We start from the raw sequence: 16,371 nt of genomic DNA, 5'->3' as shown, positions 1-16,371 counted from the left end.
TGAGTTGTGTTCCATTATTGTTATAAGCAATCAACATATTTTATGAACGGGAAATTGAAGAATCACATAAAAAAATAAATAAATAAATCATAACTTTAAAAAAGTTTTTTAATCCAAAGAAGGTTTTGGGAGAACTATTTGTTTATTAAATTGTATTTATTCATTATATCTATATATAATTTATGTAATATTTTTGCAGATTTGATATTTACATTTTTTGGTTTCTATGTTCAGATTGAGTTTTAGAGATTATATTATTTCGAAGTTGTGCCAAATGGATCACATTCTTTTTACCTCTGAGGGCGGCTTCTGCTCTGAAACAAGGAGTAAAAACACATTTCTATTGGTCTGTACAGATGTCAGCGACGTACAGCGAATCAAGAGTATATTGACCAATACAATGAAATTTGGAAAACACAGTTTGAAAAGAATGCTGTACATGAAACTCAATACTAAAAACTGGAATTAAAAAAATAAATACATTTTTAAAAACCTTTAAATTGCTTTTGAATAAATCTAAGAGAAAATCTGAGTAATTAGCAAAGTTACTCTTAAAACATTTTTCTTAATTTAAGTGTTTTTTAAAGTTTCATTCCTAGACAGCATTTTTGGCGATTTCCAATTTAAAAATCATCCTCCTTAGTTGACGTGAAGTTAAACTCAGATAGGATTTTTCAGCAGAATTTCTGTGCGTTTCTTTGTTCTGTTTTTAAACTAATTTACCGTCTTATTTAAGTTTTATCTTTCATGTCACAGAGGACACATAAAAAGAACTTTGACCATACAGGAAAAGTATTTGAGAAACTTTAAACCAGTTGGAGCCTTTATGGTTTTACTAGCTGTCATTTTAGTTATTCCTTCCCTGATGACACATATCTAGTTATTTGATGTTTCTTGGACTTTAGAGGCAGAAAGATGTCATTTGTTGACGTAGAAAAGTCTGCTGTCACAATCTTTTTTAAAGCTCTGCTCTGATTTCTTTAATCAGTAGAAGGAGCTTCATCACACAGCACCACTAGATGGCAGTAACTCTTGCATACTGGGGCTTTAATCCAAACAAAATAATGTAAGACCTTCAGGAAGCCCAGAAAACTTCCTAGAGAACACTATCAGAAGGTTTGACCCCTAAGGAAACTCAATATAATATAATACAATATAGTATAATATAATATAATATAATATAATATAATATAATATAATATAATATAATATAATATAATATAATATAATGATAATAATAAAATCCCCCAAAACTAAGGAATCATACTGGTTTTATTTACAGTGTCTTAAAAAGAGAAGAGAAACTGATTTAGTTAAAATTTCTAAAGTTTATCCTATGTCAGATATCTGAAGAAAGAAATCTAAAAAAAATGGCTGACATCCCAGTCTTTTCCCCAGTTCTTCATGCAAACTGGATTCAGATATTGCTGCCATTGCAGCCGTCATCGAGTTATTGATCCTGCCATCACTGACAGAACTAACCAGATGAAAGGGAGGACATACAGAAACATCCCTCCTGTTCTGAACCCTCCACATTGATCATGTCTTTTGCTCTGTAGAATTATCAGAACCAGGTCCTCTGTTCAGCTACAGAGCAGGAAGAATATTTTCCAGCGGCTCAGTCAAACACATCACTTCACCACGACCCAGAAAGTCTGCGTGGCAGCAGGCAAGCCTGGACCACTATCCGCTATCAGTGACACAAGGCGTCATAACCTGAAAACATGCAGCTCTGACTTGCAGTATGAGGCAATGTCATGCTTTCTTGCTCCATACCCTGGAACGTTGTTGGGATTAATATTTGAATGAGACTCCAGCATCACCGAGGACGACTGTTAGTGCCTGAAGGTCAGCAGCAGGCTGGGCTGATGCAACAGTTATGCTGCTGATGCTGAAATGCACGTCCAGGAAAAAATAAAAACAATCAGAGCTCTGACTTTTATCAGCAGGAGATGGAGTGCAAATCTCCTAAATTAGCCTTTTACATGTTGCTGCAAAAAGATTAAATCTGGAGACAAACTTTTATCTAGCCTTTAGATTAGTATTTAAGGAGGTTTAATCTGCAATCTCTGTATTCTACATTACACTTAAAGTGAGGGCAAACAAGTTTTAAGTGCTCATATAAAAATGTTGATGTGCTGCAACAGGAAATACTTTGGTGACCTTTCTATCCAAACTATTTCAAGCTGATCTGATTTCCAGACCAGTTTAGAGTTTATTGATTTAAAATATTTGTTTTGTTTGCATCTTTTTATTTGCATTTCAAAGTTTCAGATTTAACCTGATGCCTTTAAGTTAAAAACATGACGGTATCATCAATAGTTTGTTGATAAACAAAAAAAATGTCATTAAAAAATGTAACTTAATGATGATACAGTATATGACTGATCTGAGTTTGATATCTCTGATAACGTGAACCTCTGACCCAGGGAGCCAAGTTGTTCTGCAGCAACAGGTTCAGGAGAACAAACTTCATCTAAAATATTGCTTTTCATTGTTGTTTGAATTTGAATTTTCTACATGTAAAGTTTTTGGTTCGGTTAAGAAGATGAACATTTAAAGGTTGTATTTGTTGCTTTTAAGGCGGCTGATCGGTGCAGCATCATATTTTACCACCAGATGGAGCCAAACCATTACAGTTAACTGCAATTATGCAATCTGAGTTTTACAATAAAAATGACATATTTTTAAACGTTAAACAAGCAAAATAATCGAGAAAATATTCAACCAGTTAGATGTGAATGTTTTTGTTTTTGTGATTTTGTGATCTTCCCGTTTTTAAAGCCTATTTTTATTGGTTTCACCTTCAGCTGAGGTTTCTTGTTTTCTGCTCTCTGTATTTAATAAATGTCCACAAGGTGGCGCTACGAGCATATCTAACTCTTCTGCTTTTTTTTTTTTGTTGTTTTTTTTTAATAAAAAGGTAATTCTAGAATATACTAATTTCTCTCCCACTAAAGCATGCAAATCGAATTTTAAATAGGAATTAATTTTGAATCAATCAGATGTTTATAAACTCTGATTAAAAGGAACCCTCTCTAAGATCACCACTGTCTTATTCTTGGATGGTTTTTCCATCATTGAGGAAGCATCTCATTCATCCATGTGAGCAGTTTGCTCTCAGCCATGCTAAGGTTTCTGTAACCACTGCTTTCAATGGAATAATCCAACATTTGATTTAAGTTTAGGTGAAGTTAAAGTGGACGGCTTAACTCGCCAACATCTGTTGGGCCCAGAAGATTCACACAATCTGATGGATGAATGGATTGAATTTATTTAGCCTTATATTATAATGATCACCCAAAGCCATATTCATTCTGTCAATCACACACGCAGCTTGGGGCACGTCTTGGGCTTTAGCGCCTTGCCCCATGGCAGGAGGAAGCTGCAGCAACCAGTCACATCAGTAGTGCTTAAATAAGAGACATTACTTCATCAAATTAATGAAATTAGTTATTAGTAAATTAATTAGATTTGATCTTTGTTTAGATTTCTATAACTGTGATTAAAACAGAATTAAATAAAGCTTTAACTCGGTGACATAATACTCAGCTTTAGCTGTAATGTTCCTTCTGATGTTGAGTTCAGGAGAGATTTGTGCATTTCTGTCTATATGTATAATGATAAGATTTACATTTTAGATTGGAAACAGTTACTAAAGTTAAGTAAGAAAAGATTAGAAGTTTTTTTTTTTATTCATCATGCATTTTGATTTTTTTGTCGATGTTCCAGAAGTAAAATTTTACACATAGGCCATAGTGTAGAACCTTCTACTATTCACACTCAGCACACTTTATTAATCCCACCAGGGGCAATTGTTTTGAGCAGCACAGATAAAAAACAGACTAAACAAATATGTAATATAGAGTGCTTTGAGCATTCAGCCCTCTTGAACTTTTCCACATTTTGCCACATTTTTTGCTTCAAACATAAAGATATAAAATTCCGAATCAACATTAAATAGGACACCGCAATTAAGTAAAAAAAAATGTGTTGGGTATTTTAAACTTTAATGAATAAAAAACTGAAGAGTGGGATGTGCAAAATGAATGGATCGCTTTACTTTCAATGCAGCAAACCCTCTCAAGAAGTTCAGTGAGGATCTCTGAATGATCCAGTGTTGACCTAAATGATAAACAGAATCCACCTGTGTGTAATCAGGTCTCAGTATAAATGCAGCTACTCTGTGATTCTCTCTGAGTTCTGTTTAAAACACACAAAGCATAATGAAGAACAAGGAACACACCAGGCAGCACTGAGATACTGTTTTTGAGAAGTTTAAAGCCAGGTTTGGATAAAAAAAGGATTTCCTAAGCTTTAAACATTCCAAAGGAGCACCAATATTGAAACAGAAGGGTTAGTTAGGGGAGTAGTTAGTGGAGTATCAGACCATTGAGAATCTACAAAGACCCGGCTGTCCCTCTAAACCAGGCATCCCCAAACTCGTTCCTTGAGGGCCGCTGTCCTGCACGTTTTAGAAGTTTCTCTGCTCCAGCACAGCTGATTTTAATTGATAGCTGATTAACAGGCTTTTGCTCAACTGCAATCATCATAATCAACTGTGCTAAAGCAGGGAAACCTCTAAAACCTGCAGGACAGCGGCCCTCAAGGACCGAGTTTGGGGATGCCTGCTCTAAACCTTCAGTTCAAACAATCAGAAGACTAATCAGAGATACAGCCAAGAGGCCCATGATCACTCTGGATAAACTGCAGAGATCTACAGCAACTCTGTTCATAGGACAATAATCAGTCATATACCACACAGATCTGGTCTTTTCTTAAAGATACCCATAGAAAATCCTGTTTAGAGTTTGCCACAAGCCACCTTGGAGACACAGCAAGCATGTGGAAGGAGGTGCTTTGATCAGATGAAAGTGAAATCTAACTTTTGGCAACAATGCACAATGTTATGTTTGGTGTAAAAGCAACACAGCTCATCATCCTGAACATAACATCCCCACTGTCAAACATGGTGGTGGCAGCATCCTGGTTTAGGCCTGATTTTCTTCAGCAGGGACAGGAAAGATGGTTAAAACAGATCAGGAGATTGATGGAGCCAAAGACAGGACCATTCTGGAAGAAAACCTGAGTCTGTAAAAGACCTGAGACTATGATGGAGATTTATCTTCCAACAAGAAACAATGATCCACAACATAAAGCAGAATCTACAATGAAATGTTTTACAAATAAACACATCAAGGAATTAAAATGGCCTAGTCAAAGTCCAGACATAAATCAAATCCAGAATCTATGGAAAGAACTAAAAACTGCTGTTCATCAACACTCTCCATCCAACCTCACTGAACTGTTGGCTGTTTTTCAATGAAGAATGGGCAAAATTATTCGTCTCTCAATGTGCAAAACTCATAGAGACATACTATCAAATGAACTGTATGTTTATGATGTGTGTGCGTAGCAAAGTTTTCCATCGGTTTCCCCAAAAACATGATTTCTATAAGCTTCTTGTAAGCTCTTCCCTTTTTTGACTACATTTCATTTCTTTGTGTTAGATTCATAATCGATGTTATCAATTCATAAAATGTCCATCAGATGGCGCCACCATCATGGGGCAGGTGTTCAGCTTCAGAGCTCAGAAATGGAAATAAGCTACAAAATGTCACATGAAGGAAACTCAGATCAACCTGTGATGAGGAACAGCAGAAAATATGTCAGAAAAAAATAACATTTACACAACCTGCTGCTATAACACTGAAAACACTTTATGCACCCTTAGAAGGTAATATAATATTAAAATGTACGTGTAATATGGAGTAGGTGAGATATATCATATATGCTGTGTGTTGGTTCATGTCATGATGTGTGTAAAAAGCATAATTTCCCCATGATGAACTTCTCTTGATATTTTGTGTGTTCCTAAAAGAGAAACTGACTTTTCAAAACAACATTTTGTTTATGACACTATAAAATCTGATAAAGCAAATTTTAAACTCTGAAATGCCTCAATATTGGACACCGTTATGAATCTAATTTTCATTGATTTGAACAACCTGCTGATGTTTGAAGGCCGAGTTCATGTTAAACTTATTATGACCTGAACCTGGAACAAAATTCACTTTAGATAAGAGATTTAATTTCTTGCCCTGCGACGGACTGGTGACCTGTCCATGGTGTACCCCACCTCTCGCCTGTAGACAGCTGGAGATAGGCACCAGCACCCCCCACGACTCCACTTGGGATAAAGCGTGTTAGAAAATGGATGGATGGATACATTTAATTTCTAACCTCATTTGTTAAACAACCTTTAAATAAAAGCACCCACAGAAAAACTGACACAGACAAAATAATCAAAAGGAATATCATTAATTAAAATCTATTTTGATTAATAACGTTGTGTGAGCTCATTAGATTTAACCCTCTATCTGTTATTAGTCAAAACAAACTAGTTTGTAAACCAAAGATCTATACCAATATGACGCTTCTGTCCACTTAATGTTTTGGAGCATCTCAAACTCACTACAACACAGACAGTTAAACCAGCACCACAGCTCGCAGAGGCTGCAGGGTTTTTTTTTTCTGAATGACCTCTGGAGCTCTCATGGACTAAGCTTAGCGCCCACTTGCGCCCGACAAAGGGAACTCCGTCGGCCTTAGGGGGAAAAAAACATGATCAGGAAATATAAATATTTCAGTCTCACTGGTAGGAATTAACTCCAACATTCAAAAGAACCCAAATGGTTTATAATGTGAAAATGCAGTAAAAAAAAAAAAAAAGATTTGTCCTCTTTGCATGTCAAAAGACGATGTTTAGACCTGACCGTGACCCAGAATCAAGCATTCTGCACCTGGTTCCACTGGACTGGGTTCTGAAATATAAACGCCCTGAAATATAAAAGATTTCTGCTAAATATCCGGAGCTTTTCTAATGAACTAAAGATGGACTTTAACACCTTGGACAGAGGCCTAAAACAATAGCTTATGTCTGAGCAGACCTGTTCACATGGAAAGATTTAACCATCTTTTATTTCCAAACTGATCATAGCCCATTTGATCACAATCCTGACATCATGTCCTCGATTTGAGAAACATTTCTGCAAATTTGGAGGACAGATTAAGTTTAATAAACTTGATGTTTGTTGTTGTTTTTTTAACCTCTCAATGAGGGAGGGTGATCTTGTTATTTTTGTGTCCCTTTTTTGGTTCCCTGTCTTTTAAAAAAGTCCATAACATAAATTAAAGAAACTTTATGTGTTAAACAATTAAATAAAAAGTGCACATCAAGCTTCATACATCCAGAGTTGATTATAAACAAGAGCTAATATATGATTCCTAACAAGAAAGAGACTGACATGTGGTTCAGCAAATATTGCACATTTGATGTGTAAAAACAAATGTATTATCATTTTTCTGAAATGTATCTTTAAATGTGTTTATTAAGATCATAGATTTGCTGTTTTACTAAAAGATCTAGAGAATTTTAAAGCCAGATGCCAAACATTAAATGTGAGGATATTTTTATTTAGCACTTGGCTCAACATTGTGCTTTGTTAAATGTGCTGTATAAATAAAAATGACATTGCTTTTTGTACTGTCTCTCATTGTTGAAGCTGTTTTCATATTGTATAACTCTGTGATTATTAAAAATAACGCATTTATTCAGTTCAACTCAGTTCTAAAAGTGAAATTATTGTATTTAAAATGTTCAGTCAATGCAGACTTCTATGCTTTATTTTTTTGTGTTTTTTCTTTTTTAATCACTAGCGCTTCAGATTATCTGTATTATATCACTGCAATAACAGACATTTGGATCTAAGTTTAAACTCCTTTGCATAAATTAGTGTTAAGTGCTTAGTGCATAAATTAGTGCGACACGGGGAGCATACGCCTCTGGTTCTGTTGAAGTGTTCAGGATTGCTTTGATAGAGATTGTAATGTTCTCTGGTTCCAGTGTTTCATCTTCCATTTTACTTCAACAGTGTGATATCTTTGTGGGGTTTAGATCCAGCCAGCACACAGGCCAGCAAAGTGTTACTGTCCTAATTAAGGCAGGTATGTTAGTATGTTTGTTGGCTGGCACCAGGTCCTGGTGGGGAAATTAAATCAGTATCTCCATTAAGCTTGTCAGCAGAATGAAACAACAAAGGCTCTCTGAACTCCAGAACCTCAGCTCATCACAGACCGTAGAAACTTCTCTCTGGACTCTAAAGCGGCTTTGATTTCATGCAGTCCAATTCAAACCAATGCTTATCCCATTCACCTTCCACCTATCTTTCTGTTGATATTCTTCCATGCTGCACTCTGAGAACACCTTGTGCAGCAGGACGCCTGTAGAACAAGTCAAAGATTGCTGTGAATATCTTGGTTACAAAGCATTTTTATTGATTGTATGTAAAATGTGAATCTTCTAGATGAAAATGTAAATAAGGAAGCTGATTTTTAACTTTTGCTCAGAGCTGTAGAGCAGTGGGATTTCCAGCTGCACTCATTTCTTCAGCTCTTGTCTGTGTGCTGTGTCGCTGTCCATGGTGCTGCAGCTGAATCCTCTCAGCAGAATAACGGCATGTTTTCCTGCTTCCTCCGTTGATCCTTAGAGATGGAAAAGTCCCTGCCTCCTGTTCTGGTGCAGCTCGGATCAGACCCGCTGCTGCCGCTTTAAAGTGAGCGTCTCTCGACGTCAGCTCCGTTTAAAGACATGTGGGCTCAGCGTCCAATGGGCTGATCGGGGCTTTACTCAGCCTCTCCCACACAGGAGATCCCTGAGGAGCAGACCAGCGTAGACCGGGGTTAGCACCGACTCACTCACAGCCTGCAAACACATCCTGTTTGGAGACAGGTTTTCAGCCCATCGGAACCGCAGCGACAGAGCAGATCTCCGACCAGAACCACCGTGAAGCATCATGTCTGTGGCGGGGCTGAAGAAGCAATTCCACAAAGCCACTCAGGTAAGAGGACAAGACGTCCCGGGCTGTGGGTTTATCTGGATCTGCGGCAGAGTGTCCTCTGCGGACCCGATGATCAGGTTTTATTTCACCAAAGGTTTTATAATCTGCTGGATGTGCAGCAGCTCCATCTGATGCTGATGCTGAGGGGGGGAGCTGGTCTGCTGCAGCATTGCGCCAAAAACAACCATCTATCACTCACCTCCCTGAAAGCCTTTTACCTGCTTATTCAGGGACATCAGAATGATCACGATCCAGGTTGTTTGCGTCAGTCTAGGAAGCAGATGGCTCTGCAACGTGAAGCTCATGGTTTCAGGGACGTCAGTTCCTCCTGGTACCCTTCAGATGACATTCCGCCCCAGAAACCCTTCAGAGCTGCAGCTCCTAGCAGCTCTGCTCCAACCATGTAAGTCGGTGTTCCCTCCAGCCAACCACAGCGGGAACTCCGCTCAGGTTACGCAATCAGAAAGTGCGCCTTCACGGAAACCCGCCGCTGCAGATGCGCGACGTGACCCCTGCGCCCTCTAAACACCATCCTCATTCATCCCACTGTTATTACAGACCGACCCTCACATAAAGGCCTGCTGTGCTAAAGAGTTAAACTAGCTTTGAATAATACATTTATAAACCTAAATCTTCCTCAGGATCTTTAAAAGTTTTCTTTAAACATTGGCTCATTTTCTTTGCTTTTATTATTTTCTGGATCCAGGCTGTTTTCAGGACAGATCACTTAATGAGGCACATAGGACATCCTCAGTTGACCATTAAGAACATATGGAAATTATTCCACTCCTATTTTCTTTAAACATTGAATTTGCATTTATAAAAGCATCTACAGTTGAATAAACTTTTTCATCCTTATCTTTGCAAGTAGAGCAGAGATGTTCAACTGTAGTATCCCATCCTGCATATCTCCAAAGTCTAGCACAACTGATTGGGATGAAAGAGAACCAGTCGCCATGCTGGGAGGGTCAGTCAGCTCTCTGGCGAATGAATACTTCTAGAACACAGGGGACGGTCCCTATAGGGGCCAGTGTTCTGCACCTTTAGATCTGTCTCTACATCACATTATTAGATCCTTTAGCAGGACTCAGGAGGTTGTTTATCATTTTGATCTAGGTGTTTGTGTTAAGTCAGGAACGTTTCTAAACATAGAAGGACATTGTTTCTCGTGTAGACTAACTTATCATTAGATTCCCGTAAAAGTTTAAAAAACAAACCGCTGGTTTCCAAGATTTGAAGATGTTTCGCTTCCCCTCCAAGAAGCTTTCACAATTCAAATGTCTGGATCCGCAGTGAATTTGAGGCTTCATATACTGTAGCAAGGCCTTGTATTGCTTGGAAACATGCAAATTGAAACCGACGAGCGGGTCGTTGGGTTCCATTGTTAGCCTGTAATATCTGAAACCTGTCTATGATTGTGAAGGTCGGTCGTTAAAGGGGGGATTGTCTCCTGTAATACTATTCAAACCTTGGAAACCAAACCCAGTGGATTGTTTTTTAAACTTTTACGGAATGACTATGACCTGGATGACTGAGAATCATCATCAGCTTATCATAAGATCAATTAGTAGATTTGTTTTTTGGTGCTGCTCCATTATTTTCTATTCCTCATCTATTTATGTATTTCTGTTTCGATTTACTTACAGTCTTTCATGGTGTTTTAAGCTCACATTTTTAAACACCCTGTATGTAAGCAGTAAATATTTATCTCAATCTTGATGGGTGACATGGATTCAAAGATTGTCCCGATATTTTAAATATGGTGTTGATGATAAAAGTGATAGATGTGAAAGATTTTTCTAATGTTACCAAATAATTTGTGGGTTTTAATGCATCATCCCTGCTGAGAAAGCTCATCTAAGTTTGCTCCCAGTTAGATTTGATAAAGTAACTGAATGGGTAAATAATGGGTGCTGCATTGTGTTCATATTTTAGAACTTTGGCACAACATCTATTGACCCACTGTTTAAAGCTAGCACAGAAGGACTAAAAAAACATCCAGAATGGATCCTGACCTTCACTCCAGGTGTTAGAAAAACAGATGCTCCAACTCTAAAGTTTTCCCAAAGGTCAGAGTTCAGCTATTATTAACTGTTTAGGGTCATATTATTATTTTATAAATCCATTTAATTAAAACCAGGTGATTTATATTTGCACCAATTCATAACACATACCATCTTTAGGCTTTTTACGGATCATTCAGTTGGATTGGTTCAAAGTTTACACATACTAACACTGATACAATTAATGATAATAATGAAGACAAAGACTTTGTGTTAGGAATATTAACGTATTTAAGTTTTCAGTAAACATGCAGTCGCTGATAGGGGTGTAAATCCCACCCATCATGGCGAATCCATTCAGTATCAATTTCCTGACCCAATGATTCGATTATTTTCGATACTCAAGAATCCACCTCGATTTGATTTGATTTGCTTTTTCACCTTACAGGCTAGACAATGTTTCAAATGTGAAATAAATCAATCAAAGTTGTAACATAGTTGCGCATTTTATTTGCGAAACAACAGCAAATAGCAGAAGTAGCAAAGTTGTACTCCACCTAGGCCTATGAAAACCTCATTCACTGAAAAAAAATAAATCCTCTGTGTTATAGATTCTGAAAGGCCTTGCATCAACAAATACTGCAAGTAAATAGAGGGTAGATGCTAAAGGAAGCGAGGTAGGAGGGAAAAATAGGTTTAGCGCCACCACAGCTCGGGAGTCAGAATTACGTCCAGGAGCAAATAGATAATAGAACCGAGGAATGGAAAAAAATATGAATCGATGCTCTTGTAGACGTGTCGATGCATCGGATCGTCGGCTGTGGATCAATGCAGAGATACAAAAGGATTATTATTTACATCCCTAGTTGCTGATCAGAAAATGCAGTTATTGGTTGAAACACATGGAAGATGGATTCACCTTTTAGAGTGAAAAAAAATCTTATTTCCTGTCAGTTATTCAACTGAATTGTTCTCAGTAATTTGTAGTGACTGTATGCTGCTAAAGTTTACCTTTAATTATCTTCCTCATGTGCAGCACCTGTAATCGTCCTGCTACTGGAACGTACTTTATCAATAAACTGACCTTGTTTCATCCTGTGAGTTTAGGAGCCTTTTTATAATAGAAGGATTATTTCCTCTGATGAGCTGTGGATCAAACCAGTTTAAAATGAGGCAGGATATTGTGACTGCTTAGAGCAGGGGGTCGCTTGGTGGGTCATCAGGTACTTGAAGGGTCAAAATGTATTATGAAATACTTAAATATCAATGTCCCATGAAATAAGTAGATGTAACATTTATTTATTCATTTTTTTATACATTTATTTTTATTCATTTATCTAATACAAGTTTAAAAAGCAATATTCAAAATGATGAATTAAATACTGAAATGTCCTAAAAAGTTCATTTAAAAGGGAATTTAACTATGCAGCATTATATTTATGAATAGATATAGGGAGACGTAATTTATTTTTATGGGTCCACAGTGTGTTGCATTTAGAGGGGCAGGCTGAAATGTTTGGAAAAGTGTGGCTCAGAGGGAAGAGAAACAAAATGAAAGTGATTTCAAACCTTTGCCCGGCTGATCAGAGTGGTGGTCTTCCTTCCTTAGCCACAGTGACAGATCTGCCCTCACTGCCCCTCCCCAGCTCCCAGGCTGTGATCCGTTTCCGTGGTTGTTGAAGAGCCACAGGGAGGTTCTGATTCTGTCCTGGTGAGTCAGAGCGTGGCTGACGGTCGGCTTCAGGCCCGACACGAACAAAGCACCTCCAGGCTGAGTCACACATGCACGCTTCTTCCTCTCTACCAGTCCTTTGCTTCAGCACATTTACAAATGGCCGTTTGCACCATTCTGACTGAGCAGCTGAACCTAAGATGCAAAGAAACACTGAAGCTCCACCCACTGATAACAATACGTGCATTAAAGTTCTCTGCTTTAAGATTTCACCTCTTTTCCTCTTTACCTTTTGGGGATTCAGCAGCAGAATGTGAGAGAAAAGCTTCAGGCATCCAATCTGAAGCTGCAAAATTATATTTGAGCAGATCTGCTGTTTGAAGCAAGAAGCAAAAATAATTCAAACCATTGCAAATTACTGTCATCCCATTTCTCACTTTGAACAAAGTGTTCATTGTGGAAATAGCAACACACAGGAGGCGTCTGATAGCAGCACAGTGTTCTTATAAGCGCGCTCTGTCTGTCCCTGCAGATGCCTCCCTGCAGCTTTGGGTGTGAGTGTTTAAAGGTGAAATGCGGCCGTGCATTTGATTTTATCTGTGAGTTTAAGTGTGTTTATTTGGCTCTGAGTGCAAACAGAGAGCATCACTCTGTTCTGCCTTTAGTTTTAGGCGCACAGGGATTCTTCTCTTTGTTTTCCTCCAATCTGCTTCTCAACACTACAGCCCTCTTCCACACATACACACACACCAAGCCTCATTCCCGACACTCCCAGCAGCAGAAGGCTCTCTTCAGCGCCATGTCTCAGTCTGGTAGTCCAAGGCCACATTTAACTGCAGCTTTGCTTCTTCAACATAAAAAAAATAGATCCACTCAGGTTCTCCAGGTGTTCAACAGGGAGTTGGAGCGAACAGAGCACAAGATGGCTTCTTTCTTTCATTCAGATCTTCCAAATAGATTCCTGCTGTAGAGGTTTCAGAATAGCACATGTATGCATGAGAAATATGATGGACAACTGTTGTAGAAGTCTGGTTTTGGATGTTAGTCAGCCTTATTAATATTTTCTCATCCTGTCTAAATTATGCTGATGAATCTTTAGAGTTTTTCTGTTTATTTTCAGTTTATTTGCACTGTCTGGTGGAACAGTAAATCTCTACTGATAATTTTTCTTGCAAAAGCCTTTTTTTCCTGATTCGTTGTAAACATTTAATAAATGCTTTAGTAGAAGTGTCCAAAAACATGAATAAAACCTGCATGCAGATAAGGAAAGTTTACTAATATGATAACTAAGAGAATGGGTCCCTATTTGTTTGATTAAAGTCTAAACTCTGCTTCTCAGCTGCATATGTTCTTTAGTTTGTGATGAACTGATCATAACAGAGTTTTTTGAGTTTTTTGTGTGATTAAAGGATCCACAGTTTGAGAGGAATCCCTGCTGTTTTATTCAGTCTTTTTTTCACCGTGTCTCCTTTCAGAATAATGTCTTTAGCTTTTTTTTTATTTATTTTTTTGACACGGAGGAACATAATAATCAGGACTCAGCTGCTACCTGTAGGAGTGTGATTGGCTGCTGGGACACACCTGTCTGCAGACTTAAAGCTTCAACGCTCAGTAAGCAGATTTTTATTTGTGGGTGAAGCTCCTGCTGTAGTAATCTCATATTTTCTACTGAGTCTGGGTTTGACAGGAGCTTTCCCATGATGTGAACTGAATACTAATATCAGAGCTAGAAAGCAGCTTTTTAATTCCTCAGATCCAGGAGCTAATTTTCCCTAACCCTTAAAGCCAAATAATAATAAAAAAACATGAATTAAATATGAAAATGTTTTCAAATGAGCCTGTTTTCTCATTTATCTTTTTTTTTTAGGTATTTTCTGCTGTCAGGGTTGATATAAATGTATGCGAATATGTGTCCATGAAAGCCTCAGGGAGAGCAGAGGGGTCCTTGGATGTGGCCGATGCCTACTGGGCTTCAGGGGGGGCAGCAGATTGTGAGTGGGTGACTCATCCAGGCTGGATCCTTACTGGGGCCACGGTAGTGCATAGGAGAGCGGATCCAGTGGGGAGATAACAGATGGGATGGAAAGGTCCAAAAGACTGGAGCTAGAATAAAAAAAAGATAAGAAGGAGATGAGAAGCATAAAGGGGCAGGTAGAAGTGGGAGACAGGGAGGATTTAAGAAGCGAAGGGATCAGAGGATCTCCAGGGATTTACTCTCCTGCAGAACGTTTCAGAAATCTCTCTATGCTGGAAGATAAAAGCTCCTTTAATTCATTTCCAGGCTCTGGCTAATCACAGCTTCCAACATATGGCAGAAATGTTTCCTGAATATCTGCCTCTAAATGTTGAAATAAAGACTGACCTTTTTGCAGTTTTCAGACTTTTTAACCACCACGTTAAGGGACTGAATTCTGTATTCAGCAAACGGTAGCAGTCAGGATGTGTCCAAGTGCAGCAATGCAGTAAAACCAGACTGGATGAAGTCCAGCCAAGGAGGCGCAGGAGTCCCCTTAATCTAATCAGAGAAACAACCAGTTCATTATCCTGGGAACAAATAGCTTGCTAGTGAAACTTCACTCCTGCTTATACCTTTATAGTCTCATATATATTCTTTGCAATGCAATTGGATGCATATTAAGAGGGATTTGTGCTTTATATTACATGTGATGAAATATGGGGGTTACAGCTGAAAGTGCACATCTGTTAACGATGACATGAAGCATAGTCATGTTCTATGAAATTATTCTGGTCCTGCCTTTTTTTGCACTATATTGCATCAACTGAAACAATACTTCCTCATGTTTAATTTTACTTTTATATATATATATATTTGACTTTGGTCATTTTTAAAATTAAATTTTTTACTTTTGTTCATAACACTAGGCTACCTCTGTTGAGTTCTGTGTCTCTGCTGCTTCCTGTTTGTCTGCTTCTGTCTCCTTGAACCCCAGTCGGCCTCAGCAGATGGCCGCTCACACTGAGTCTGGTTCTACTGGAGGTTCCTTCCTGTTAAAAGGGAGTTTTTTCTCTCCACTGTCGCTTACAAGCATGCTTAGTGTGAGGGATTGCCTTCAAGTTAATGAGTCGATGCGATCAACTGGATTTTCTTAGATAGAAAACTTTGAATCAATTTGACTAGATGATCTGGTGAACTGTAAAGTGTTATTAATTGGCACTATATAAATTAACTGAATTGAAATAAACTGAATTGCACTATAAATATAATTTAGTACTATTATTGTTAATAAATAATTATTATCATTTGTTTTTTTATGTCTCAAACTGCTCATTTTAATGGCCGTAATAAAGGAAGCAAACCGCCTTGCACGCCTTAACGTTTGCACAGAAATCTTATTAGATCTCTTGTAACACGGCCACTTATGGCAGTACTATGGTACTAGAATAAACTGCACATGCAATTTTATGTCTCTTATTTGGATGTTTGGGGATCAGGCTCATATTCTGTGTAATGGCATTTGCTCACCAAGCTTAAATAGTGATCAAAAGGCCCTCAGAGAGTTGTTTTAGGTTAGGATTAGTGTGACATTAGTATAGTGGCTGCTCAGTGGTACAAAACAGTTCATGCTGCTGCTAAGAGGATAGCAACACTGAAGATGTTTTCTCCTTCACAGCAAGACTGAAACTGATGATGGAGGTGCAGAAACCTTGCAGAAACCTTTATGTAGAGTATCTTTGTATGTTGTTATAATATCATATAAGTATTCCACTGCCGGCATTACACCTATGACAGTAACTTTATGGTACAAGCAGAGCAGCAGGGAAAAAAGCTGCTTTG

The 16,371-nt window shown here is 38.1% G+C and overlaps 1 protein-coding gene across 13 annotated transcripts in view; it reads left to right on the top strand.

The window, feature by feature from the left end:
- The first annotated feature begins 8,526 nt into the window (after window positions 1-8,526).
- LOC107096572 (endophilin-A1-like) overlaps window positions 8,527-16,371 on the top strand; it is a 47,247-nt gene continuing 39,402 nt past the window's right edge. For 4 of the 13 annotated variants that reach the window (XM_015393296.1, XM_015393290.1, XM_015393291.1 and 1 more), the window contains exon 1: window positions 8,529-8,900. In XM_015393296.1, the coding sequence (XP_015248782.1) occupies window positions 8,856-8,900 (45 nt within the window). In that variant the 5' untranslated portion in view covers window positions 8,529-8,855. Of the gene's footprint in view, window positions 8,901-16,371 lie in introns of all 13 variants that reach the window. The other 9 variants (XM_015393299.1, XM_015393298.1, XM_015393293.1 and 6 more) reach the window with 5 other exon arrangements.

Source organism: Cyprinodon variegatus, unplaced genomic scaffold (genome assembly GCF_000732505.1).
Source record: "Cyprinodon variegatus isolate N-32 unplaced genomic scaffold, C_variegatus-1.0 Scaffold634, whole genome shotgun sequence".
Taxonomy (NCBI): Eukaryota; Metazoa; Chordata; class Actinopteri; order Cyprinodontiformes; family Cyprinodontidae; genus Cyprinodon; species Cyprinodon variegatus.
The sequence above is the reverse complement of the archived record's forward strand: the minus strand, read 5'-3'. Positions and strand labels throughout refer to the sequence as shown.